The sequence below is a fragment of the Mustelus asterias genome, chromosome 6, assembly GCF_964213995.1.
Source record: "Mustelus asterias chromosome 6, sMusAst1.hap1.1, whole genome shotgun sequence".
In the NCBI taxonomy this organism is placed as follows: domain Eukaryota; kingdom Metazoa; phylum Chordata; class Chondrichthyes; order Carcharhiniformes; family Triakidae; genus Mustelus; species Mustelus asterias.
The window spans coordinates 98682332-98707647 of NC_135806.1; the positions used below are offsets into that span (position 1 = coordinate 98682332).

The 25316-nt window shown below is 47.0% G+C and overlaps 1 protein-coding gene across 1 annotated transcript in view; it reads right to left on the bottom strand.

Moving 5' to 3' along the window:
• adgrv1 (adhesion G protein-coupled receptor V1) overlaps positions 1 to 25316 on the bottom strand; it is a 504809-nt gene that overhangs the window by 270380 nt on the left and 209113 nt on the right. The window contains exons 55-60 of the mRNA XM_078213879.1: positions 16450 to 16632; positions 12393 to 12572; positions 7721 to 7882; positions 4054 to 4174; positions 2145 to 2268; positions 433 to 571 (exon numbers count right to left, since the gene is read on the bottom strand). Coding sequence (XP_078070005.1) covers positions 433 to 571; positions 2145 to 2268; positions 4054 to 4174; positions 7721 to 7882; positions 12393 to 12572; positions 16450 to 16632 — 909 coding nt within the window. The remainder of the gene's footprint in view (positions 1 to 432; positions 572 to 2144; positions 2269 to 4053; positions 4175 to 7720; positions 7883 to 12392; positions 12573 to 16449; positions 16633 to 25316) is intronic.

Below are 25316 nucleotides of genomic sequence, written 5' to 3' on the forward strand. Positions count from 1 at the left end.
TGTCTTCTGAATGACTTGTTTCTGGCATTTTACACATGCACTACAAATTCAACAGTATCTGGAACATGATATATTGTATCTGACAAACTGATTACTTAAAACCTTATATAGTAAGTTAAGTTAAGCTGCTTAACTGTAAAAAACACTAACATCTGGCAAGATATAAAAAATAATTACTATACAAAGTAACAGTACAGTTCCACCAATTATGTAATAGCGAAAACCTCTCAAAGCATCTTATCTTCTTGTAATAATGATCAGTGGTTGTAATCCCGACCATTTCCTCCATCCCCACCTTGTCTCAATAAAGTCCATTTACAGCAACTATGGCAATTATACTGTCGCACAGCTGGCTATTCAGCAAATTCCCTACAAACCAATGTTGAAACTTCATGGTCCGACTTATTTCAAACTTTGTTCAACATTTTATACCTGTAACAAAATGGTGGCCGATGATTGTCTGTCACGCAGTAAAAGTGCTCCGCCTGTTTTAACAAATACATTCCGAGATGCCGGAGTTATAATCCAGGTAACTGTAACTTCACCAAAAATTCCAGGACCACGCACTAATCTGCAGTAAAATAAAGAGTCAAATATTTTTCTACCGAATATTCTTTGTGAATATTCGACATTGTAAAAATTGTATAAATAACATCTGGTATCTTTTACTAATAAATCAAACTATTTTATGGGAACATGTGGGGGGAATGGGCATACATATAACATGCCACTTCTTCTTTGATTCACTTCAGTGTTTGCACAGTTAACAGGCAGGAATGCAGATGTTGATCACAGGGCTGCCTGAAATCATCACACCAGGAGTGATCTTTAGCTCTGCTAGGGCTAAAAGGGACAACACAGTAAGAAGTTTAACAACACCAGGTTAAAGTCCAACAGGTTTATTTGGTCGCAAAAGCCACACGTGTGGCTTTTGCGACCAAATAAACCTGTTGGACTTTAACCTGGTGTTGTTAAACTTCTTACTGTGTTTACCCCAGTCCAACGCCGGCATCTCCACATCATAAAAGGGACAATACATCCATAACACCACTATCTGGGTAGAGAGTGGCGAGGTCAACCCCTTGCCCCCACCCCACCCCAGACCAAGTCCACCCAACCCTCAGGAACCTTGAGGGACCCTTCCTCGGCAACCTGGCATCAGCAGAGGGGCAAATGGTCACTGGACCTACTTCCTCGAGCCATCACGGGACCCAAGTTGCCAGGCCAGGGTGTCCATGCCAGGGTGCCAGGGAATAGTGCACTGCTAAGGTGTGTGGCCTGAAGGGAGCGGAGTGGGGGGCCTAAAGGAGAAGGGGGCTGAGTGGGGGATCTCACAGGGAAGGGGGGGGGTTGCTGAGTGGGGAGGGTTTGGCCAGGTCACCCTCATGCCTGCCTGGTGTGGGGGGTTACCCATTATTTGCTTGGGGGGTGGGGTTGGGTGTGAGGATGCCCCACTTTGCAAAGTGGTTGGTGGTGCTCCGCTGGCTAGTATGGAAGTCACCAAAGTCTTTTTTTTGGAGGGGGGTGGGGGGAGAGGTGGGGGAGGCGTGGGAGAGGGAGACTGCCTCCGAGCATGGAGATCGGGTTGTCACCTATAAACAGCAGCCCAAACTCAGAACAGCAGGGCTGGCCAGTGGGTTGTCCGTGATGCATAAGTTAGCATTTATCAGGCGGGAGAATATCACCTGATAGACGCTGCTAAAACCAGAGGGAAGCATGGGCGTGCCTACAAGTTATTGTATATACTGTGATGACCTCATGGACTACATATAGCTCCTTCAAGAATATATGATGAAATCTATATTTGTATCAATGCGCGTTTTCTGAGCAGGAATGATTGCAAGACGTGAGTTCATAAATAGATGCCCTAATTCCATAATGGTGTGCGGAAAGAACAATGCGGCAAAAAGATACCATCACCAAATAAACATGTACAGTAACCATATCCTATTGATTCTTTTCTATTGTCTAACAGGGTGTTCACGAGCTGCACTTTACAAGTGAAAAAGATACATTATTTGCATTTTAAGGACATGCAATGTATGTTTAATTGGGCCTTATACATTTTAAGCTATGAAAAAACATGATCGTATCTGTTAATCTTGAAGGTTTCTGCAGAAAGTGATTTTATAAATGTCACATACATTATTAGCGCAGTCCCATTGTAGCTGTTGGCTGGTTCTCCGATTAGAATATGCTTGGTTGACTCAGCTATGGCAATCATCCCAGATGCTGCACTATCACCCAGGATAATGATAGTGGCGCTTCCTGTGGAAGAAATATTTTGTTTTGTCAGATGAACAACACAGAGAAAATGATGTTTTCCGATTGTCAAGGTACAAATGTCTGTTTGCCTCCACACACAGTCCCTGACTTTGTGGCATTCAAGTCATTGCGAACAGCACTTACGACTTTTAGAAATTTACATCCTGTTTTGGTTTTACAAGGTTGGGTGGGATTCTCCCCCAAAAATTCTGAGTGTCGACTTCGCGTAAGAACTGGAGTAAATCCTGCTGTTTTTTTCAGCGGGATTTTCAAAATGAATGTCCCACACCCTGTGCACTGCAGAGAGCCTTAGCGTGAATCTCACTGAAAATCATGGGGCAGGGCTTATTACCACTGGAGTGGTCGGCCGCATAGTGCTGAACAGGCCATGTGCATGGGCCGGTCTGTCAGCGCCGAGACCAGTGCAATGGCCCCGCACTGTCAGCCTCCCAATCGCTGGCCAGCCTGCTCGGTGTCCACCCCAAGAACCCCTGCATCGTTGCCCCTCTACCACCCACCCCCCCCCCCCCTCACCCCGCCTATGGTCCAATCACTGGCAACCCAGTGTCTGGGCCAGCCTTGCCTCTCCCCCCCCCACTGGCCGCCTCTATCTCCTCCCTGTCCAACTGTCCCAACCTCCCAATTTCCCCCCTCCCACCCCCACTTCACAGCCCCAACTCCTCCCCCCAGCAGGCTGGCCCCCCACACTGATGGCCAGCCCCAATTGCTGGCCTCCCTCCCTCTGTCACTGGAGTGACAGCGTGACCCCCCACTCCAACCGATCTCCTCTCCCAGAGGCCCTCCCCAATAAGCCCCCCCTTTGGCCCCCCCAATAAGACCCCGCTTGGCACTGCCCAGTGGGCAATGCCAAGATGCCCCGTGAGCATTGCCACTTTGCCCCTTGGGCAGTGCCAGGGGGCCAGGCTGCCAATGACAAGGGGGCACCTCCTCCTTACCCCCAACCTCCTGGGGGCCTCGATGGTCCTCCGTCACTCCAGCAGGGTTGGGCCACCAGTTCCCCGCAAATGGGGAGCTATTGTAAACCCTGCTGGAGTGAAACACTCCTGGGGGGGTGCAGATGCTAGTGGACCCAGAGACTTCAGTCCTGAGCCCGCGAATGACATGGAAATTCTAATTAAAATAAATGGTACAGCTCCGTGCCGATTTCTGGCACAAAGCTGACAGCATCGGAAATCTAGCGGCCGGAGACTTGCGGTGGCCGTGGCGCCCAGCGGGAAGCCTGCTATACGGCCTCTGCTTGAGTCTCCCGGCTGAGAGAATCTCCCCCGTTGAGTTTGACTTGATGATTTCACACCAATGAACTGTTGGTGTTTAGCAACTGTTATGTTCCTTTATGTTCCACCTTTCACAACCACAGAAAGGACAATTTGCTTCTCAGATAAAGATCTCACAAACGTTAACGTGACAAATATCCCAGTGTAAAACTAACCGAGTCAGTGGAAACTGGTGAGTAAGATGCCTGTTTAACAAGTTTTTATATTCATTGTAAACTGGTTTTCTCTTCAAAACATCAAATAAAGGGTGATTCTATACCTGAGTTCACGGTGTCACGACCTAAAGTTGATGGAAAGGGAATATTGCATTTCAGTGAAAACAGGGTTCAGGAACCAATGCCCCATTTAACATTGTTCCTGTGGGAAAATTAGTTCTGATTTACGAGGTTTGACGTTTTCAAGAACTATTGTGCCATAAGTCCAAGGACTGCCTGTATTTTTTTGTAATTATTGTTAAAATTGTTACATTGCCCAATGAATCTGACACACTTACCGTATAGGGGGGAAATCTCAGCATCATTGGTAGCAGATACGAGCCGAATCATAAACTGCTCTTCTCCCTCCATAAGAGCATCTGAATAAATGTGTAACACAAGTGTTTTTTTGGTCTCAGTCTAACATAAGAGAAGTGCAACAGATTAGTAACCTTTAGGTTTTTGTTCATATACAGATGAAAGCTTTTGCATATTTAGGTTGACAATATGTGATATATAAAACTGTGCAGTTGATCGCAAATTATGAGGTTCACCTAAAGTTTATTTATCAGTCACAAGTAGACTTACATTAACACTGCAATAAAGTTACTGTGAAAATCCCCTCGTCGCCACACTCCGGCGCCTGTTCAGGTACACTGAGGGAAATTTAGAATGGCCACTGCACCTAACCAGCACGTCTTTTGGACTGTGGGAGGAAAGCGGAGCACTTGGAGGGAACCCACGCAGACATAGGAAGAATGTGCAGACTCCACACAGATAGTGACCCAAGCCGGGAATCGAATTGGGGTCCATGGGGCTGTGCTAATCACTGTGCCACCGCGTGTAATGGGAGGGGAATAAAGAAGGAAATCTGTAGACAGGCCAATAAAAAGAGATTTTAATTACCCACCCATTGGGACAGGGAGAGAGTAAATAGCAAGTCGGGAATTAATTTCCTAAAATTTCTGCAGGATTCCTTCCTCAAGCAATAGGTTTGGATCTACAAGAGAAAAGGCTATGCAAAATTCAATTGATCAGATAGATGAGCTCAATGTGACTGAGCACTTTAGTGCTCATAGGTTAAGATTTAAGGTCCTTATGAAAGAATTGGGCAGATTTTAAAAGAGTGAGATAGCTGAGGTCAGGCAGTCATGTAGGACTGACCAACAACATTCTTTCAGAAAGGGGAATGCAATTTTTCAGAATAAATATATATACCATAAGAATGAGGTTACTTCGAAGTTCAAAATGCTATGGATAAATAAAGAGAAGCAAAATAACAGTAAAGAGATCTGGAGGGTTGTCCATGTAATTACTGCTTTCAAAAAGGGAGGCAGAATCAACCCATTCAGAACGCAGGAGCCGGCCATTCAGCCCATTGAGCATGCTCCACCATTCAAGCTGATCATCTACCTCTGTGCCACTTTCCCCACATCCCTTGATGTCATTAGTATCCAGAAATCTGTCTTAAACACGTTCAGTGATTGAGCCTCTTGGGTAGAGGAGTCTGAAGATTCACCACCCTCTGAGTGAAGAAATTCCTCCTCATCTCAGTCTTAAATGGCCTGCCCCATATCCTGAGACTGTGCCCTCTGGTTCTAGAATCAACAGCCAGGAGAAACTTCATGCCCTGTAAGAATTATGTAATTTCAATGCACCTCTCATTCTTCAAAACTCATGAGAATACAGGCCCAGTTTCCTCAATCTCAAAGTAATTACAGGCTAGTGAAATTAATATCTATGGTAGAGAATATTTTAAAATCTTTAATTAGTGATGGAATATTAAATATCTGTTGAGGAAGAGCTAAATCTGAATTTGTTAAAAGCCTAATGAAAAGATATTATAATACATAAAAGGAATTATTATAAACCTTAGTGAAGGAGAACAGGGAACTAGGATGTGATTTGATGCAACCTGACAGGTTGCAAGCAGGCAAGTAGGCAGAAGGAAGGCCACCCACTGAATTTTCCATGCCTTCCCTTCTTCAAACCCATTGGTGAGGGAGGAAAAAACCAGCTTGTATAAATAGCCAACGTAAATTATTGAATCATAGAATCCCTACAGTGCAGATGGATGCCATTCGACCCATCGAGTCTGCACTGACAACAATCACGCCCAAGCCCTATTCCCATAACCCCACGAATTTACCCTGCTAATCCCCCTGACACTAAGGGGCAATTTAGCATGGCCACTCCACCTAACCCACACATCTTTGGACCGTGGGAGGAAACCGGAGCACCCGGAGAAAACCCACGCAGGAATGGGGAGTATGTGCAAACTCCACACAGACAGGCACCCGAGACTGGATCCGAACCCGAGACTGGATCCGACCCTGGGTCCCTGACACTGTGAGACAGCAGTACCACCATGCTGCCCTTATTTTAGAAAGAGGCTCATGTTTGGCAAACATCATAGAGTTCTTTAAGTGGACGGATGGGAGAAATGTAGTGAATTTGATCTGTAATGGACTTTCAAGGAAGTGTTCAACAAGATTTGAAAAGAGATTATTGAAGAAAATTAAGAGGTATGCAATGAGGGAAAAGCTGTATTAAGAACTAACTAGATGGAAGGTATCAGAAGAGCAGTTACAGACAGCTTTCAGCACGTTTAGAAGAAAATAATGGTATCTTACAATGATTGATTGTGGGACTGTTTCTGTTCACTGTGCCCATCAATAGTTTGAATACAAGGCACATGGGCATATGGTGTCCAAATTTACTATTTTACTATCATAGGAGGTATTGTAAATAAAGCTGAGGACCAAAGAAAAGTGCAAGCTGCAAGTGGCAGAAGGAATCCAATGTCAGTAAATGTGAGTTTGTACCTTTTATTTAAGAAAAGGTAATAATTATACTTTGAATGGTGGATAATTGGGTGATGTGGAAGAGCAAATGGATCTGGGAGTTTAGATTCATAAGACATTAAAAGCAGAATCATTAATGGATAAATCTATATGCTTTATGCCAAGAGGTGTAGAATATGAAAATGAAGATATAAAGTGAACTTAAGTAAAACTTATGCAAGAACTCAGCTGGAATAGTGAGCCAGTGAGATGCATGCTATAGAAAGGATATTGGGGCAATAAAGAGGGGAGGTACAGCGGAGATTCACCTTGATGTTGCCTGTCTTGAAGGAATATAAATGTACAGAAAGAGTTGAAGCAAAATAGGTGTTTAAAGTTTTGAAGGAGTGGGAGAGATTAGACAGAAAAAAGAGAGGGCATACTTGGGCCTCTTTATACATGTTTCTTGAGTGCAAGTCAAATCAAACAGTTCAATTTCTGACTCTATGGGGCAAATGTTACTGTCCCACCCACCACGGGATTTTCCAGTTTCGGGATGAGCGAGGCCGGAAAATGCCACCCAGTGTCCCTTTCTCTTAGGCTGCCTGAAATAGATTTGATACCATATTGGCTTAAATTGTATTCAGCCATTCCTGGAAACCACCTTAAACAAATGTTAGCCATTTTGCGTACAGTAACGAAGGAGTTCTGTTTAACGAACCCTCTCCAAAATTAATCATGGGCATGCTCCAATCAGATTTGCCAGTTTATTTTGTCATCCAAACAGTGGTCCTCATAGGGTGTGCTGGAAGTCACCAAAAGAAAAGGATATTTTTTCTTCTTTTTAACCTAGCTTAATATACAGCCAGGAAGATAAAGAGTTGTCCTTCAGGATTCATAGCACCAGTTTGGGCTGAAGATCCATGGTCATCTCTCATTTACCTCCCAACAATTTCTTAGGCTATAAACGTAAAAAGCATTGTAATTCTTCTTCTTGCAGGTAGTTGGATTAAATAGGATGAATGTTTGATTTAAATTAAATTGTAAAGAGCAATGTGCCAAGCGGGTCGTTGGAGATTATCACGTGGTAATGCTTCACTTTCTTTGGGCTTTGCTATAGTTTAATCAACATCTGATGTAGATGCTGTTGGTCTGTTTCAATTATTATATGTCTGCTTTGTACCTGATTGAAGGATAATGTTCCAGAAAGGGGTGAAATGTCATCGACTGCAGAGTCATCCACCTGCCAAATAATCTGGACTGAACCATGACCATCATCACGAGCGACTGTAAAGGACACCAGACCAGCTGGATCATCAGTGGATTGTGGCTCTCGAACAGTTACCTAAAAGAAAATAACTGAGCCTCATTGTACAATAATCACAGATATCTGCTCCGTCACTCTGTTCTGTCTATATAACACCTCAATTAAAATGTTATTAATGTAAATTAAAACTACGCATTCCATGATTAAAGTAGGTAGTCCACAAAGGCTGCTGAAAATAACTAAGGGTGAAGTTGAGAGATTTGCAGTACTGACATAATCGGTGCTTTGCATCTCCACACAATGCAAAGCAGCAGCCAACAAAGCAAACTGAATGTTAAACTATGTAGCATCACATCAGAAGAATTAATCAACGCTCCAGTCAGACTGCTATATACAATCCTGACCATCACATGGGGGCATTAAGGGCGAACTCTGGAAATGGTGTCGAGAATGGGCACTAAATTGATGATTCAGCTCAAAGGTCTCAGTTATGAAAGAAATCCTGGACAGATCTACCAAGACAGGAGAGTGAGGAAGAAGAGGAAGGCCTAAGACCAGAGCGAAAGATGCAATGAAGAGAGACTCAAACACAGCGAGATTGGAAGAGGGATGGGTGACCATCAGGAGGAGATGGAGAAGGGTGATTAACCAGTATTGTGGTGACCCCAAGTAAAATGGGAGAAGCCAGAATAAGAATGGGAAGAATATTTTCTTTCACTATAAAGAGAGTGTTCGAAACGTGGAATAAAATTTCTGTTACAGCCAAAATCCCTGGAATGTCTTACGAAACATCTATCACTGTAAAGGGAAACTAATTTCCAATATGGATGAGTTAGATGGATTTTTATCTATCTTGTGATGTTGATCCTAAGGATTGTGGATAAGAAGGAAGGTGGAAGCAGCCAGAGAAAGAGGGTTGATACTAATGCCTGAAAATTTTAAATAAAAATTAAATATTGCTTCAGGTAAATTTTTTATATTTTCTGGATGTCTATGAAGAAAAAAAGATGAGAAATGAAACAATCATGCTGTAAATATACAGTTGTTATCAAACACCAGCATAAGCGATATGGTCAGATACAATCTAAACTCTTATTCCCATTGAAAATATGCTTCTTTCCCTGAAGAATATTTGCAGCCACATCTCTATATTTTGCATTCCCATATATTCTGTGCTCAACAGCAGTAAATGTGAGTTGGTACCTTTTATTTAAGAAAAGGGGAATAGTAGGGTGATGTGGAGGAGCAAATGGATCTGGGAGTTTAGATTCATGAGAATCTACCAGCAATTGTCAGAATTTCCTGAGATCAGACTTTTAACTCTGAGAGCATCATTAGTTCTCACTCTGCTGCTTGCCTGCCAGAGCTTTCCTCCCAAAGGAATGACAAGTCGACTTTGACATTTAGGAGCAAAATTATTGATTTGCTGCCAGCAGCAAAATTTGGAGGCAGCTATTTGTTATAGGTTAATCTTCACTCTGAAACAAATTTGAATCTTATAAATTACTAATGACCCTTATATAGCTTCAAAAAAGAAGAGATTGTTCTCTGGGTAAGATTCAAATCCATCCAGCAGCAGAATAGAATCATAGAATCTCTACAGTGCAGAAGAGGACCATTCAGTCCATTGAGTCTGCACCAACTCTCCGACAGAGCACACCACCCAGACCCTATCCCTGTAGCCCCACATATTTACCCCGCTAATTCCCCTAACCTACGCATCTTGGGGCACTAAGGGACAATTTAGTCATGGCCAATCCATCTAACCTGCACATCTTTGGACTGTGGAAGGAGACTGGAGCACCCGGAGGAAGCCCATGCAGACAAGAGGGAACATGCTAACTCCTCACAGTCAGTCACCTAAGGCTGGAATTGAACCCAGGTCATTGGTGTTCTGTGGCAACAGTGCTAAACAGCGTGCCACCATGGCATCCATAGCAGTCGTAAAACGTAGGGCCCGATTCTCCCATCCCAACGCACACGCTTTTTAGTGCGTCGGGTTGGGAGATGCGCATGTCGCCCATTTCACGGGATTCGCGCATGCATTCCTGATGCATACACGTTTCCCCCGCCGGAGAGCAGGTGCAGTCGAGACCACGCTGGAAAGCATTGGGAGGACCAGATAAGTGATATTAATCTGTTTTTAATGTTATTTAAATGTCATTATCGGGCCGGGACGGAATTCTCCGGGCCCGATAGCATCTCCCACCCCGCTAGGGGTATTTCACTCCGGCGGGGTTTAGAGTAGCTCCCCACATTCGGGGAGCTAGCGGAAGACCCTGATGGAGTGAATGGGGGGGCAATTGGGGCCTCCCAGGGGGTCGGGCGGTGGGGGAGTGGTGCCCCCTGGGCATGGGCATCCTGGCAGTGCCAGCCTGTGCCCTCTGGCACTGCCCAAGGAGCAAAGTGTCTATGCCCAGGGGGCACCTTGGCACTGCCCATTGGGTAGAGCCAAGGGGGGTGTAGGGGCAGCACTGCCGGGTCTCAGGCTGGCCAGTGATTGAGCTGGCCAGCAAACGGGAATCTGACAGATCAGGGCCACTGCTCATGCAATGTGATCTCTGCTATTATGTGATCTGTGCTATCTGTGACCTTGCACAGAGATTTGAGTCTAAACTCCCACTGAATAAACAATCGTGAATTACACCAGTTTTCCTGCCAATTCAGCACTTAGAATTATTTTGGGAGAATCAGGCCCGTAATTTCAAGTAAAGTCTGATTCACTAATGTCTCTCAGATGGTGCCACTCATCTATGCTGTAGACTGGATAGAATTCAATGCCAGCCCCCAACCCCTGGAGGCAGCTTTGGAGAGGGTTGGGGGTTGGAGTTTATGATCAAGTGGGAAGGTACGGGTTGGAGAACCTGCCACCTTTGCGACTCTGTCCAATTAAATTTGGGGCAGGAAGACTCAAGAACGGCCTTCCTCCCGAGACCGATTAAGATAGTTAAGTGGCCAATTAAAGGTCTTATCCTATCACTGTGAGTTAGGTGGATTGGCCATGCTAAATTGCCCCTTAGTGTCCTAGGATATGCAGTTTAAGGGGATTGGTGGAGTAAACATTGGGGTTACGGGAACAGGTCTGGGTGGGATTGCCCCTTGGTGTCAGGGGGATTATGTAGGGTTACAAGGATAAGGCCTGGATGGGATTGTTGTCAGTGCAGATTCGATGGGTCAATGGCCTCCTTCTGCACTGTTGGGATTCTAACATTCTATGATCCAGCGAAGAATCAGCGTAAACCCAAGACCAGCTTTCGCCATGTGGAGGTTCCTGAGTTTGAAACTCAGCGAAGACCCAAGACCAAGATTTGTACTTAATGGAGCGAGCCTGGCCAGTTCAACCTTATGAGTAGTATTCAGATCTCAAATAATGGTGCAATCCACCAATCTAGGGGATAATTGACGCAAAAAAACTGAAATGACTATTCCAGGGATGCTCCATGTTAGGAGTGAAGCAATTTAAATTGGTCTGGTCCACTGAGTTATACTGAAATTACAGTATTCTACCAAGCAGTACCACCCACTTTTATTTGCTTATAATTATGTCCACTTCAATCAAAACGGGGTTAAATTTTGCTTTGTGCACTAGTACAAAACATGCAATAATACATCATTAGTCTTTTAAATTCTATCTGAAAGAAAAAATTAGGGCAGAGTGTAAAAAGGGTTGACGATCCTGTACATTCCCTTTTGCACTATCACTCAAGGTAAATTTCACTTTTCATAACCCCGTTATGGTACCAAAACTATTGTAATAAAGACAAAGTTTTTGTAACCATTAATCAAATTATGTCCCTTGTTTGTCTCATGAGTAAGAGCACCTGGGTAAACGAGTTTTAGTACCAACTGGTCAAAGTGTCTAATTTCCAGACAACACTGTCCCTGCATGACACCCTATCCACCAATCTAGGGGTTAATTGAAGCAAAAAGGCCGAAATGACAAGTATTCCAGGGATGCTCCACATTAGGAGTAACGCCTAATGGTCTGGTCCACCGAGTTATACTGAAATTACAGTATTCTACCAAGCAGTACCACCCACTTCACAAGGCTACATTGCAATTTATTAGTTAAAGAATTAAATTTGTTTTCTTACTGACAAGTTTGCATCACAAAGCAGAGAAGGACAACATGCTCAAAAGTCATTATGGTAACATTACAGTCATTTAGGGACATCTTTTCAAACCTCCTTAACTTTTATTTACTGATAATTATGTCCACTTCAATCAAAATGGGGGTAAATTTTGCCTTGTGCACTCGTACAAAACATGCAATAATATATCATTAGCCTGTTCTAAATTCCACCTGATTCATTTTCCACTTGAAAGAAAAAAATAGGGCAGAGTGTAAAAAGGGCTGACGATGTTGTACAGTCCCTTTTGCATTATCACTCAAGGTAAATTTCACTTCTCCTAACCTCCATGCAACCCTCACTCCCCGCATCAAGATAATTGCGATTCAGAAACTTGTGTGCAAGTGCATAACTTTTCTTAAGATTGCAGATATCTACCCTCAGCCAGATTCTTAACAAACGTACCAACCAAATTTCAGCAGTAAGAAAGATTCCGGTAAATGGAGAAGATTACTCACAGATCGTTCCTCAAACCCAAACACTCCAACAGGTGAGTCATTGTTTGGAATGTTGACAGTAACTACAATATCATCTCCCATTTTGGCGCCTCCTATCACTCGAGTCAGGATCACACTGAATGTCTCCAGGAATTCTGTCAAGTTATCATCCACTATGATGATGTCCAGAACAGCAGAAGACTACAAAAATGGAAGAATGAAAACATATTTTACATTGAGAGTTTATATTTCATGAATTTGCAATTAAGAGAGCTTAAGACTGTGGAATAATTTTTGTAAAGAGCTCCATCCGGTTTACGAAGACTTAATTTGAGGTTGTTGATGCTTCAGCTATTTAAAAATCATTTTTTTAAAAAGAGTTAAAAATAAAAATAAAGTTTATTTATTAGTCACAAGTAAGGCTTACATTAACACTGCAATGAAGTTACTGTGAAATTCCCCCATTTATGCATTTAATGCAGTAGTTCTGAAACTTTAAATCAATAGCACAATGGAATAATGACAACGCCTAAGAATATTTAAAGCTGTACATTATTTTGCATCCAGTTTCCTTTATAATTTTAAGAGCAAAAGTACTTAAAAAATGACTAATTGATTAGATTCCTGGGACAATGTGATTTGTCCAGGCAATATGATTGCATTTCACCAGAGGCTGCACCAATCTCCTTGCAGAGTGGTTTGCGACTGTGTTACGGTGGGTTTAAACAAGCTCGGCAGAGGGGAATGAAAACTATGTGGCAGAGAGGAAAACCATGGTATATAAAGAATTGTGAGATGCAGGTAACAGCAGGATATGAAATAATAAGTTATGAGGTGGGGTTAAACTCAGAGGGAATACAATGATGTCTAAAGTAGGTTTACAGCACATGTATGTGAATGCATGGAGCAGCAGGCGCTCAAGGGCCTCTGATAGTATTATGTGCCAGGAGCAATGTATTCTACTTAATTAATAATTAAATAGAATACATTCTCTTTTCTTTCCTTCCCCATCCTTCCTGAACACCTTGCATCCAAGAATATTTAGTACCCAATCTTGCCTTTCTTTGAATGAGACAGAGAAGATGTCCTAAAGAGGTCAAGATCAAAATCTACTTGGTTAGAGATAAATAAAAGAGGAGCATTTGGGTTTCTGGGTGTACTTCATAGGGTACCAGCTTTAATTATCTTAAGATAGACCAAGATAGCAATAGCATAAAGGGCAGAGAGGGGAAAGAGTTTCTAAAGTGTATTCAAAGAACAAACAAAGAACAATACAGCACAGGAACAGGCCCTTCGGCCCTCCAAGCCCGCGCCGCTCCCTGGTCCAAACTAGACCATTCTTTTGTATCCCTCCATTCCCACTCCATTCATGTGACTATCTAGATAAGTCTTAAACGTCCCCAGTGTGTCCGCCTCCACCACCTTGCCTGGCAGCGCATTCCAGGCCCCCGCCACCCTCTGTGTAAAATATGTCCTTCTGATATCCGTGTTAAACCTCCCCCCCCTCCCCCCCTCATCTTGAACCTATGACCCCTCGTGAACGTCACCACCGACCTGGGAAAAAGCTTCCCACCGTTCACCCTATCTATGCCTTTCATAATTTTATACACCTCTATTAGGTCTCCCCTCATCCTCCGTCTTTCCAGTGAGAACAACCCCAGTTTATCCAATCTCTCCTCATAACTAAGCCTCTCCATACCAGGCAACATCCTGGTAAACCTCCTCTGCACTCTCTCTAAAGCCTCCATGTCCTTCTGGTAGTGTGGCGACCAGAACTGGACGCAGTATTCCAAATGCAGCCAAACCAACGTTCTATACATCTGCAACATCAGACCCCAACTTTTATACTCTATGCCCCGTCCTATAAAGGCAAGCATGCCATATGCCTTCTTCACCACCTTCTCCACCTGTGACGTCACCTTCAAGGATCTGTGGACTTGCACACCCAGGTCCCTCTGCGTATCTACACCCTTTATGGTTCTGCCATTTATCGTATAGCTCCCCCCTACATTAGCTCTACCAAAATGGATCACTTCGCATTTATCTGGATTGAACTCCATCTGCCATTTCTTTGCCCAAATTTCCAGCCTATCTATATCCATCTGTAGTCTCTGACAATGTTCCTCACTATTTGCAAGTCCAGCCAATTTCGTGTCGTCTGCAAACTTACTGATCACCCCAGTTACACCTTCTTCCAGATCGTTTATATAAATCACAAACAGCAGAGGTCCCAATACAGAGCCCTGCGGAACACCACTAGTCACAGGCCTCCAGCCGGAAAAAGACCCTTCCGCTACCACCCTCTGTCTTCTGTGACCAAGCCAGTTCTCCACCCATCTAGCCACCTCCCCCTTTATCCCATGAAATCCAACCTTTTGCACCAACCTACCATGAGGTACTTTGTCAAACGCTTTACTAAAGTCCATATGGACGACATCCACGGCCATTCAGGCAAGTGTTGTAGCAAACTTCTGGTTGAACAAGGAAATATACTGAGGAAATAAGGGTGAAGGTTTTGGAGGCACTGGACATTACTTTCCAATCCTATTTAGATACAGGGATGGTGCCAGAGGTCAGAAGAATTGTAAACATGGATGCAAGGAACAGCAGGCCATCCAGTTTAACTTTGGAGGTGGCAAAGCTTTTAGAAATAATAATTCAGACAGAATAGTGAAAGGTAATTTTGTTTTCATTCTTTCTTGGGATGTGGGCATTGCTGGCTAGGCCAGCATTTTTATTGTCCACTCCTGATTGCGCTTGAGAAAAAAGTGATGTGCTGCTTTCTTAAATCGCCACAGTCCATGTGGTGTGAGTACACCCACAATGCTGTTACAGGGGTGTTCCAGGATTTTGGCCCAGTGGCAGTGAAAGTGATATAATTCCAAGTCAGGATGATGTGTGCTTTGTCAGGGAAATTGCAGGTGGTGGTGTTCTCATACATCTGCTGCCCTTGCCCTTCTAGGTGCAGAGATCACAGGTTTGGCAGGTAATGTCAAAGAAGCCTTGGTGAGTTGTTGCAGTGCATCTTGTAAATAATACACACTGCTGCAACTGTGCATCGGTGGTCGAGGGAGGGCTGATCAAGTGGATTGCTTTGTCCTGGATGGCGTTGAGCTTCGAGTGTTGTTGGAGCTGCTCTCATCCAGGCAAGGGGAGAGTATTCCATCATACTCGTGAATTGTACCTTGTAGATGGTAGACAAGCTTTGGGGAGTCAGGAGGGGAGTTACGCTCTGCAGAATTCCCAGCCTCTGATCTGCTTATGGCTGGTCCAGTTTAGTTTCTGGTCGAAGGTAACCCTGGGATGTTGGCAGTGGGCGAGTCAGAAATGGTAATGCCATTGAATGTCAAAGAGAGATGGTTGGATTCTTTCCTGTTGGAAATGGTCAATGCCTGGCACTTGTGTCAATGTTCCTTGACACTTAACAGACTTGTCAGCAAACATGAAGTGGAATAAAAGGGACAGTGGCAGCATGGATAGGAAATTGGATGAATGACAGGAAGCACAGAGTAATGGTGAAGGATTGCTTTTCCAACAGGAGAAAGGTATACACTGGGTGTTCCCCGAGGAATGGCATTGGGCGTACAGGGCACAATTTCAAAACTGGCAGGTGTCCCAGTGTCCATGTTGTCCAGAATGAAGGGATGCAAATATAAAGTCAAATATAAGTGAGTTAGTAGAGAACAGGATTTTTTCTTTTACACAGAATGTTAAGAGGCTGTAGAAAAAGCCTGTAGAATTATAAATGATGTAGGCACCAGTTGAAAAAATTCAATTTCAGTGGAGACAAAATGGTTGCTAGTGGATTGGCCGTCTGTTTCCAGCCAGTCAGGGATACACCAGGCAGTCAGTTCACTACTGTACATTTTCAGTCTCAATCAAATCTTGAAGTTGAATCTTACCATCATGTCGATGCTTCAGATGGTTGAAGGAAAAAGGAATAAAAGGTTATTGGAACAGGGATGGACCTGTGATTAGGACTATTGCTGTGTGAAGGACAAACATGAACACTGGCTGGTTGGGCCAATTAGCCTCTCGCTGTGATGTAATTGCTATGTAAAGCAAAATAAAAATGTACCTCTCCATTAGCGAATGTGAGGCTTCCATAGGCTGGTGTGAAATCGGAAAAATTGGCACTTCCAGGCTGTGCTTCCCAATCTACATTTACTTCTCCAAATTTACCAGCGCTGCGGATCACCAGCAACTCTAGGTGGTTTCTTGGAGGAGCTGCCTCATGAGCAACAACTGCACCAGTCTCATCCTGATAATTTGACAGAAATCAAAATTTATGTAACATTAATTTTTATAATCATAGATTAAAACAATATAGAACCAGCATTTCATATTAACGGACTACCTTACGCAAGAACATTTCTTATCTATTGTGAAATTTCAAATGAAAATTTGTGCTTTTCTTTCGTGAGGGTGTTTTTCACTTGAATGTCTAAGCTATTTAAAGTATATTTTAGTGTTACACGCTTATGAACAATATCCCACAAAAGTCACCATATCTTGTCAAAATCAATTAGTAACATGTCATTAACTTTCACTTCTCAGCAACCTTTAAGACTGATTGGGATCATTGGTGGTTAGGAAGAATAAAGTTTATTTATTAGTGCCACAAGTAAGCTTACATTAACATTGCAATGCAGTGAATCAAACCTGGCTCCCTGGCACTGCGAGGCAACAGTGCTAACCACTGTGCCACCGAGGCCACTCCATGGATATTAGCCGTGAGAGTGTCTCAAAACCCTGGGGGATAATTTGAAACACTGGTTCTTAGTGGAGTATATTTGTTTGGAAAATGTGAAAAACCGCGTACAACCCAGTAAGGAACCAGTCCAATCAGTATGCAAACAATTAATACAGAATATTTTTCAAAGTAAAGAAAAACACATGACAAGAAAGACTAATATATCCTATGATACTTAAGTTTATTAATAACTAAACACCATTTTATCTGAAATTACCTCTTGTTCCCAAAATATACCCACATTCCCTGAACTCACTGAGACACCCCTTTTCCGAAACAACATCGAATTTAGTAACTCTGCCTCTCTAGTAACAAGAGGTCTGCATCTCGTCAGAAATGGGCAAGAGGCTAAATAAATTATGTACATACATTCTAATGTTAATTCACATCTGTTTAGCAAGCCCAGCACTAAATCATCTGAGCTCAATTGCCTTTATGGCCTCACCAGGCGAGGTTCTCTCCAGCGAGGAAAACACCTGCTCACATGAACGGGGAACAGTCATGTTGGCCTCACTGGTGGAACAGGAGGCCTTTGAGGCCCCCCCAAAGGAGACTGTGGGCAAGGGGACTGCCCCTTGGGCAGTGCCAGCCTGGCAAAGCCATGCTGTCACCTTGGCACTGCCTAGCACCTCAGTGATGCCCAGCAGGCAGTGCCAGGGAATGGGGCCTATGGGGGCAGGGTCTATGGGGGCATGTCAGATATGGGTGAGGGCTTGAAGGGGTGGCCCAATTGTGGAGGGAAGGGGATCCTGCTGCCACTCTGCTTGTGATCAGACCAGGGAGGAGGGGGCCCACTGCGCACTCTGCATCATGATCGGATGGGGGAAGGGGGAGCCCTCTGTCACTCAGCATCATGATCGGGTTTGGGGGAGGGGGCTGTGATTGGTCTGGTTGGCAGTGGCTACATGTCTATGTCTGTGTGGTGATGGGCTCGAATTGTCTGTGGGCTCCCATGATTGCGGGGTGGGGGGGGGGGGGGGGGGGGGGGGTGGTGGAAGGATGCGGAGTTTGTGTGGCTGCCTTCAGCAGCAGGGGACTGACAGCTCTCTCTCTGTCTGTCAGACCCCTGCTACTGAAATTGCCCATGTGCACAATCAGAGGTCTGCACATGCGCAAGTGCTCCCTCTACAGTTGTATTGTGCATGTGCAGACACAGAGGACTGTGCATGCACAATAGCTCCCTCTGCAGGCAGGCCGGCAAATTAAGCCCATCCCACTGCCTGTAGCAACCAGGAATGGTCCAGCCCATATTTTCAATGTCTACGTCCGTAAGATAGGGCATGAAAACTCACCCAAGAAATGGATCAGGAACTCTCCCATTTTCACACTAGCTAGACACTTAGGGCCCTATTTTACCTTTTTGATTCTAAGTGCTGGGCGGACTTGAAACTGGGTGTTTCAGATCCAACTTGTAGACCCGTTCTAAGGCGCCACCATACGCACTCTGCCTGAAAAAATATCAGCGATTACGAATCGCGCTGCACATGCCTGTGGGTGGGGCTTAACGTGCCCCAAATCCTGCAGCTCCAATCGACACCTCCAACTGCACATGCGCAAAACAAATATAGAAAAACGTTCCCCTGCCACATCCCTCCCGGGCTGGATAATGCCTCCCCCTGGCCCCCACAGACATTGCCCCACCACCATAACATTAATAACCCCCTTATCCCCCCATCCCTCTGCCACCCAGATGGATCGCGGGCCCCTTCCCCTTCCCCCCCACCGATCACATGCAGAGAGATCCACTCTCCACCCTACAGATATCAGGCAGAGTGATTCCCCCTCACCCCCACTCCGGACCCTCCGGCATAAGGCCCCCATCTCCTCCGGACTCCGACAGTTGTGTGACACCTCCCTCTCTCTCCCCTGTACCCAATCATTGAGGCACTGATCCACCTCCCCCCACCCCTCTCCCCAGCAGCACACCTGCAAGTGTTCACTTGCTTTCCCCCTCAATGCTAACAAGCAAATTGCATGGAACTTGCTGGAATGTTCTGCCAAACTGCCTGCAGCTGATCTGCCCTAACGAGTGGCAGCTCCATTAAAAACTCAAGAATGGACAGGCAGACATTCCTGCACAAAATGTGCCCATGACCAGCCCCCCAATTTTCTAAGGGTGACTTCGGGAGGCTGCTGGATGCAGCAGAGGCAAGGCGGGACACCCTCTTCCCCCCAGCAGGACGCAGACCTAGAGACTCTGATGGAAATGCGGCCTGGGAAGACGTCGTCGCCTTGGGTCAGTGCCAGGGCACCGCCCCCTGAACCACGAAGCAGTGCCAGAAAAAAGTCAATGACCTCATCCGTGCAGCAAGGGTGAGTGCTGAACCCCATCTTGCATCTTCCCCCAAATCTCCCCCAGATCTTCCCATCCCCAGAACCCTGCATGCTTCCAGCCCCTGATCCCCAAGCACCTCCTTCCCATCTCTCCCAAGAGCCCCACTGCGCTAGCCCTCTAAGGGTCACCACCTGCTACTCTGCAGGAGTCACGCCACCATTTCTTTCATGGTTCCCTCTGTCTCCACATGAGAAGACCGACCATAACACCCGTGAGAGGGTGAAGACAGAGGGTGGTGAGCCAGACCTCTGGGTCCTCACTCTTTGAGGAGTGGATGCTGGGGCTCTCAAGTTAAGGGGAGATGAAGACTGTCAGCGACAGCATGGTCGGGCTGCTGTCAAGGCATGAGCACCTGTCATCCCTCCACTCACTTTGAGGCAACTTCTCAGGGCACGAGTTTCGGGTGCGAGGGGCAAGGTTTAAAGGAGAGGTACGAGGCATGTTTATTTGCACAGGGTGCCTGGAACTCGCTGCTGGAGGAGGTCGCAGACGCAGATACAATAATGACCTTTAAGGGGCGTCTTTACAGAAATGTGAATGGGATGGGAATAGAGGCATATGGTCACCGGAAGGGTAGAGGGTGACAAATCAGATGGGCAGCCAGGTCGCTACAGACTTGGAGGGCCAAAGGGCCTGTTCCTGTGCTGTAATTTTCTTCGTTCTTTGTTCCATGTTCAATGGAGAAATGTGAATCATGTGTTTGGCATCCTGGATTCTTCTCCCTCCCTTGCACTTAACCTTGTGTCCTGTGTTTCCAGAAACCATCCGGGAGCCCCAGAGCCTTCTGGACTCCAGGCCCGTAACGCAGCTCCCGCCCATCCTGGTCCAGATAACTTGGACGAGTCCCTGGAGGATATGGGTGAAGAGATCTCCGAGGGTGGCACTGTTTTGGCATCAGCTTCCACCTCACAACTCACCATCCCAGATACTGACACGTCGGTGGATCCAGTTAGTAGTGAGGCTTCTGGGTCAGTCTCTGGTGAGCACGACACATCTGCTGATGTACATTGGGTGGAGGAGGGAATATCCAAGCCTTCAGGTACGTGGGGGCCTGCTGGAGGCGAGGACTCAGCTGGCCCCAGGCTACATGCTGGGCCTCTGAGATCACTTCTCCCTCAGCTGCTGGAGATGCAGCAACAGAGCCAAGGAATGCAGGAGGGGCTGACGGCCACACTGGACCAACTATGAGGCTGTTGGGAGCAGTCCCAAAGCTTTCAGTGGATGGGGATCCTCAATATGAGTGGCAGGCTCCAAGCAGGCCACAGCAGAGTCCCAGAGGGCCGGGGCTGAGTCACAGCGGGCCACAGCTGAGAAACTGAACAGGATTCCTGAGGTTCTGTGGCCCATGGCTGGGAGGCTTGAGAGCTTGCAGGAGACCCAACGGGACAGTGCTGAGACACAGCGGGCTACGGCAGCAGCCCTTGAGAACGTGGCCCAGTCGCAGGGGGTCATGGCTGAGGGGTTGCAGAGTGTGGTCCAGTCTCAGAAAGCAATTGCTGCGGCCATTGAGAAGTGGTCTCCGACTCAAGTGGTCATCGCAGAGGGCTTGACCACCATGGGTGCAATGCAGGTGGTCCTCCAGGACTGGCAGTGCCAGATGATGCCGGAGCTTCTGGAGCTCACTGCAGAAGCACCATCATCCCTTGGAGTGACCCAGGGGCCCAAAGGAACCCCAAGGAGGAGGAAGGGCTTGAGCCCACGCCAGGGCGTTCCAGCCAGAAGACTGTGGCTGTGACTACACCTTCTGACTCTCCCCTTCCTGACACCGGGGCAACTCAGGGGCAGCGGGACGAAGAGGGTGTCATGGAAACATCCCAGACACCTGGAAGCAGGCCAGGGCCCTCAAGGTCCAGAGCCTCCAGAGGATGCCCGCCATGCACATCACAGGTAACGGGTCAAGGTAGGCAGCTGGCCCCCTCCATCTCTGATGTATATTCTGGGGAGACACTGAGACATAGTGGTAGGCCACGTAAGGTTAGGAAGTTGTAGTTGCACTGAGATGGCACGGGTGAAGGGCTCAACTCGTTAGAAAGATATTTAAGCACCTTAACATTTCTGTTCACAAGTTTTTATGTTAGAACATCTGATATATAAACCTTTATTGCAATTGAATGTTTTTACACCACCCACCTGTGACTAATTTTTCTCAGATTTGTCTCGAATAGGATTCCTCTCCCATTGATGATGTTGATGTCATTTGGGAAGGCCCCTCAATGCTGTGTCACTGAGGAAAGGAAGGCATTGGTTCCCCAGACTCCACGAGCGATTCCCTCCCGTCCCCCACCCCACCCACGCCAGGGCCCTGGATGGGGGTTTCAGATCCCTTACCCACAAGACAGATGTGGGCCCAGGTGCCAGCGTGCATGCGGAGCTCAGGTAGGAGTCAGACTCGTTTGCACCAGGGCATCACCATAATGCTGCTTAGCGAGTCGTCATCACCCTCCTGCCTGCCAAAAAACTCACTTACACAGAGTACCCAGGCCCACCACTCTGGTGTGACAATGTTGCAGGAGATAGAACAAAATTTGTGGGGGGTGGTGGGGAAGGGAGGATGGAACCCACAGACACAAACCCATAGCGACTGAACCGCCTGGTGATCAGGACCTTCCTTTGCTGCCCATGGATGCTTCATTTGAGCTGCCAGCCTTCCTTCTTCCTCCTCTTCCTCCTCCTCCTCCTGCTGGTCATCCTCCCCAGCGACGCCTGGCTGGTCAGCCTCCACGTCCTCCTCCTCCTCCAATATGTCACCTCTCTGTAGAGCCAGACAGTGGTCGTGTGCTGTGCTTTGCACAATGCAGGAAGAGATCACAGGGCTGTATTGTAGGGCCCCTCCAGATCGGTCCAGGCACCAGAATCGCATTTTGAGGAGCCCAATGCATCTCTCCACTATCACGCGGGTGGCTTCAAGGGCCTCATTATAGCCGTCTCCGTCTCAGTCACAGGCCTCCACACAGGCGTCATCAGCCATGTCCAAAGCAGGTAACCCATATCACCCACAAGCCACCCCAGCAGCCTGGGCTCCTTGTCAAATGCCTCCAGGATGTCCGAGCTCCTGACAATGAAGCTGTTTTGCACCTACTATCTAGATGTCTTGCGCAGGCATGCATAATGTTCATATTATGGTCGCACACTAGTTAAACATTGAGGGAGTAGAACCCCTTTCTGTTGATGAATCTCCATGGATTCTGTAGGGGAGCCTTGAGGGTGACGTGTGTGCAGTCGATCACCCCCTGAACGTTAGGCATCCCCGCAATGGCTGTGAACCCTGCAACCCGGGCTTCCTGATGGGCCTGGTTTAGGTTAAATTTGATGCACTGCCCAGCCCGGGCATACAGGGCTTCTATGACCTGCTTGACACAGTTGTGCACAGCTGATTGGGAGATGACACAGACATCTCCGCTCGGGGTCTGGAAGGAGCCAGTCGCATAGAAGTTCAGAGCGGCTGTCAATTTGACAGCCACCAAGAGTGTGTGACCCCACCCCGCCCCCCATGCCTCTAGGTGCCAGGTCCTGCAACAGGTGGCACAGGTGTTGCACTGTCTCCTTTCAGAGGCAGAGACGTTGGCGGCACATGGTTTCTGACATCTGTTCAAATGACACTCATGCATGGAACTGCCGGGGACTCTGCTCCCTCCTTCTCCTGCACCCCCCCCCCCGCCCCTCTGGGTGAATGGCGGTCACCTCCTGCCTCTGGTGGTCATCTCCCTCTACTCCTGCAAGTGGTAAGGCCTGGGCCTCCTGTGCCCACAATTCTTCCTCCAGCTCTTCCCCCTCAGCTCCAGCAGCAACCAAAAGAACAGCAAGGTCGATTGGTTACATCGCAAAAGCCATCTCATCAGTCTGAAGGGGGCGGAGGGGGGAGATGGAGAGGGACACATGTAGAGGTTAAGGAACACTGCTTGCCCCTAGCACATCAACAGTCACTGTCCATACCCCTCAATTCCCCGAGCCACATGCTCCCCACAATCACAGACCCCCCCAATTCACCCAGTCACATGCTCCCCAAAATCCCAGCCCCCCAAATTCCGCCAGTCACATGTTCCCCACAATCACAGCCCCCCCAATTCCCCCAGCCACATGCTCCCCACAATCACAGCCCCAATTCCCCCAGCCACATGCTCCCCACAATCAGATACACCCCCAACTCCCCCAGCCACATGTTCCCCACAATCACAGCCCCAATTCCCCCAGCCACATGCTCCCCGCAATCATAGCCCCCCTAATTCCCCCAGCCACACGCTCCCCACAATCACAGCCCCCCGCAATTCCCCAGCCACATGCTCCCCACAATCACAACCCCCCCCAATTCCCCCAGCCACATGTTCCTCACAATTACAACTCCTTGCAAAGTTGAGAGGCTGCAGCATTGCAATTTGCAAGGGCTTTGTACACATCCTTCAGCTGGAAATGAGCTGAGTGCACTAGGACCCAGCAGCACCGCAAGACCCGAGGTCAGTGCTGAGACCTGGGTCTGTGCTGCAAGTCGGACATCGGAGACCCTGCTGAGCAACAGCTCCCACCCTCCCACACACTCGCAGGACCGCTACCGACCCGAGACAGAAAATAGCTGCACCAAAAGGACACCTGTGATCAGCAGAGAGCCGTCGGACGCTATGCACTTACCTCCTCACTAACCCTCACTGATGGAGCACCCGAATCAGACTTTTATGGAACATGTCTGTATCACGCCGATCCCAGATTGGCGAACGTGGTGGTAAAGTGGGAAATGCTGATAAAGTTGGATGTGCAGCCCATTAACTCAATTTCAGTGCATTCAAATGCATTTAAATGGCCGTCACGCCCGTTTCAGGCGCAGTCCCGATCGCGTCCATTTTCGGGCCTTGGTAAAGGGAGAACCGACGCGGAGGCGGGCGCAGATTACGCTACTCGCCTCACGCCCGACTTTACCAAATTTTCACACCCGAAAATGGACACAACGCGATGGTAAAGTCGGGCCCTTAGACTCACTCTCGTAAAATTCCATCCTATAAATCAAATCGGGGTAACCGTTACCCCACAATGCAAATTAGATGACCAAGTCAAGAAAACCTCTTTTCCTGGCTCAGCAAAGGCACAAAATTTTGTCTTTCAGAGGGGAATATCTGTGATCTGCCATGGCTCTAAATGTAAGATTGAACAGGGCTCTGCCTGACTGTCCGATGGAAAATTAGCCTCCTTTCCCATTGAGGATGCCAGCAGTTATATTGTTCAGTTTCTTTGATATTGCACCCTGTGGACTGGGCTGTCTGCATCTCTCAAATTCCTTGGCCAGGATTTTCCCAAAAAAACTGTAAGTGCCGAATTCGTATAAAAACTGGAGTAAATCCTGCTGGTTTTTTTTGCAGGATTTTCAAAATAAATCTCCCACACTCCAAGCAATGCAGAGTGCCTCTGAGAGCCTCTGGGAGCGGCAGCACAGTGCGGTGTGGGCGACAGTGCATGCACCAATCTGCCATAGCGGAGGTCTGAGCATGTGCAGTAGCCCTGCACTGCCGGCCTCCCGATCGTTGGTCAGTTCGATCGCTGGCCAGTTCCACTACGTTGCAATGCTGCCCCTCCAACCCCCCATGCCATGATCGCTGGCCTCCCGGACATTTCCGGGCCAGCCCCAACCGGTCCCACCCCGCTGTGGTGAACCATCGTTGGTTCCCACTAGGTAGTACTGAGCCATGGTCTGGGCAGTACTACGAGTATGTATATATGTTGCTGTTGGGGTTAGGGATGGGTTGTTCTACTTGTTGCTGTTGGGTTTAGGGTTAGGCTGTTACACCTGTATTATAGTTATTATGGTACATCCCAGTCGGGCTCCGCCTCCTGGGAGAGGTATAAAGGTCACTGCTCTGTCTGGGACCCCTCA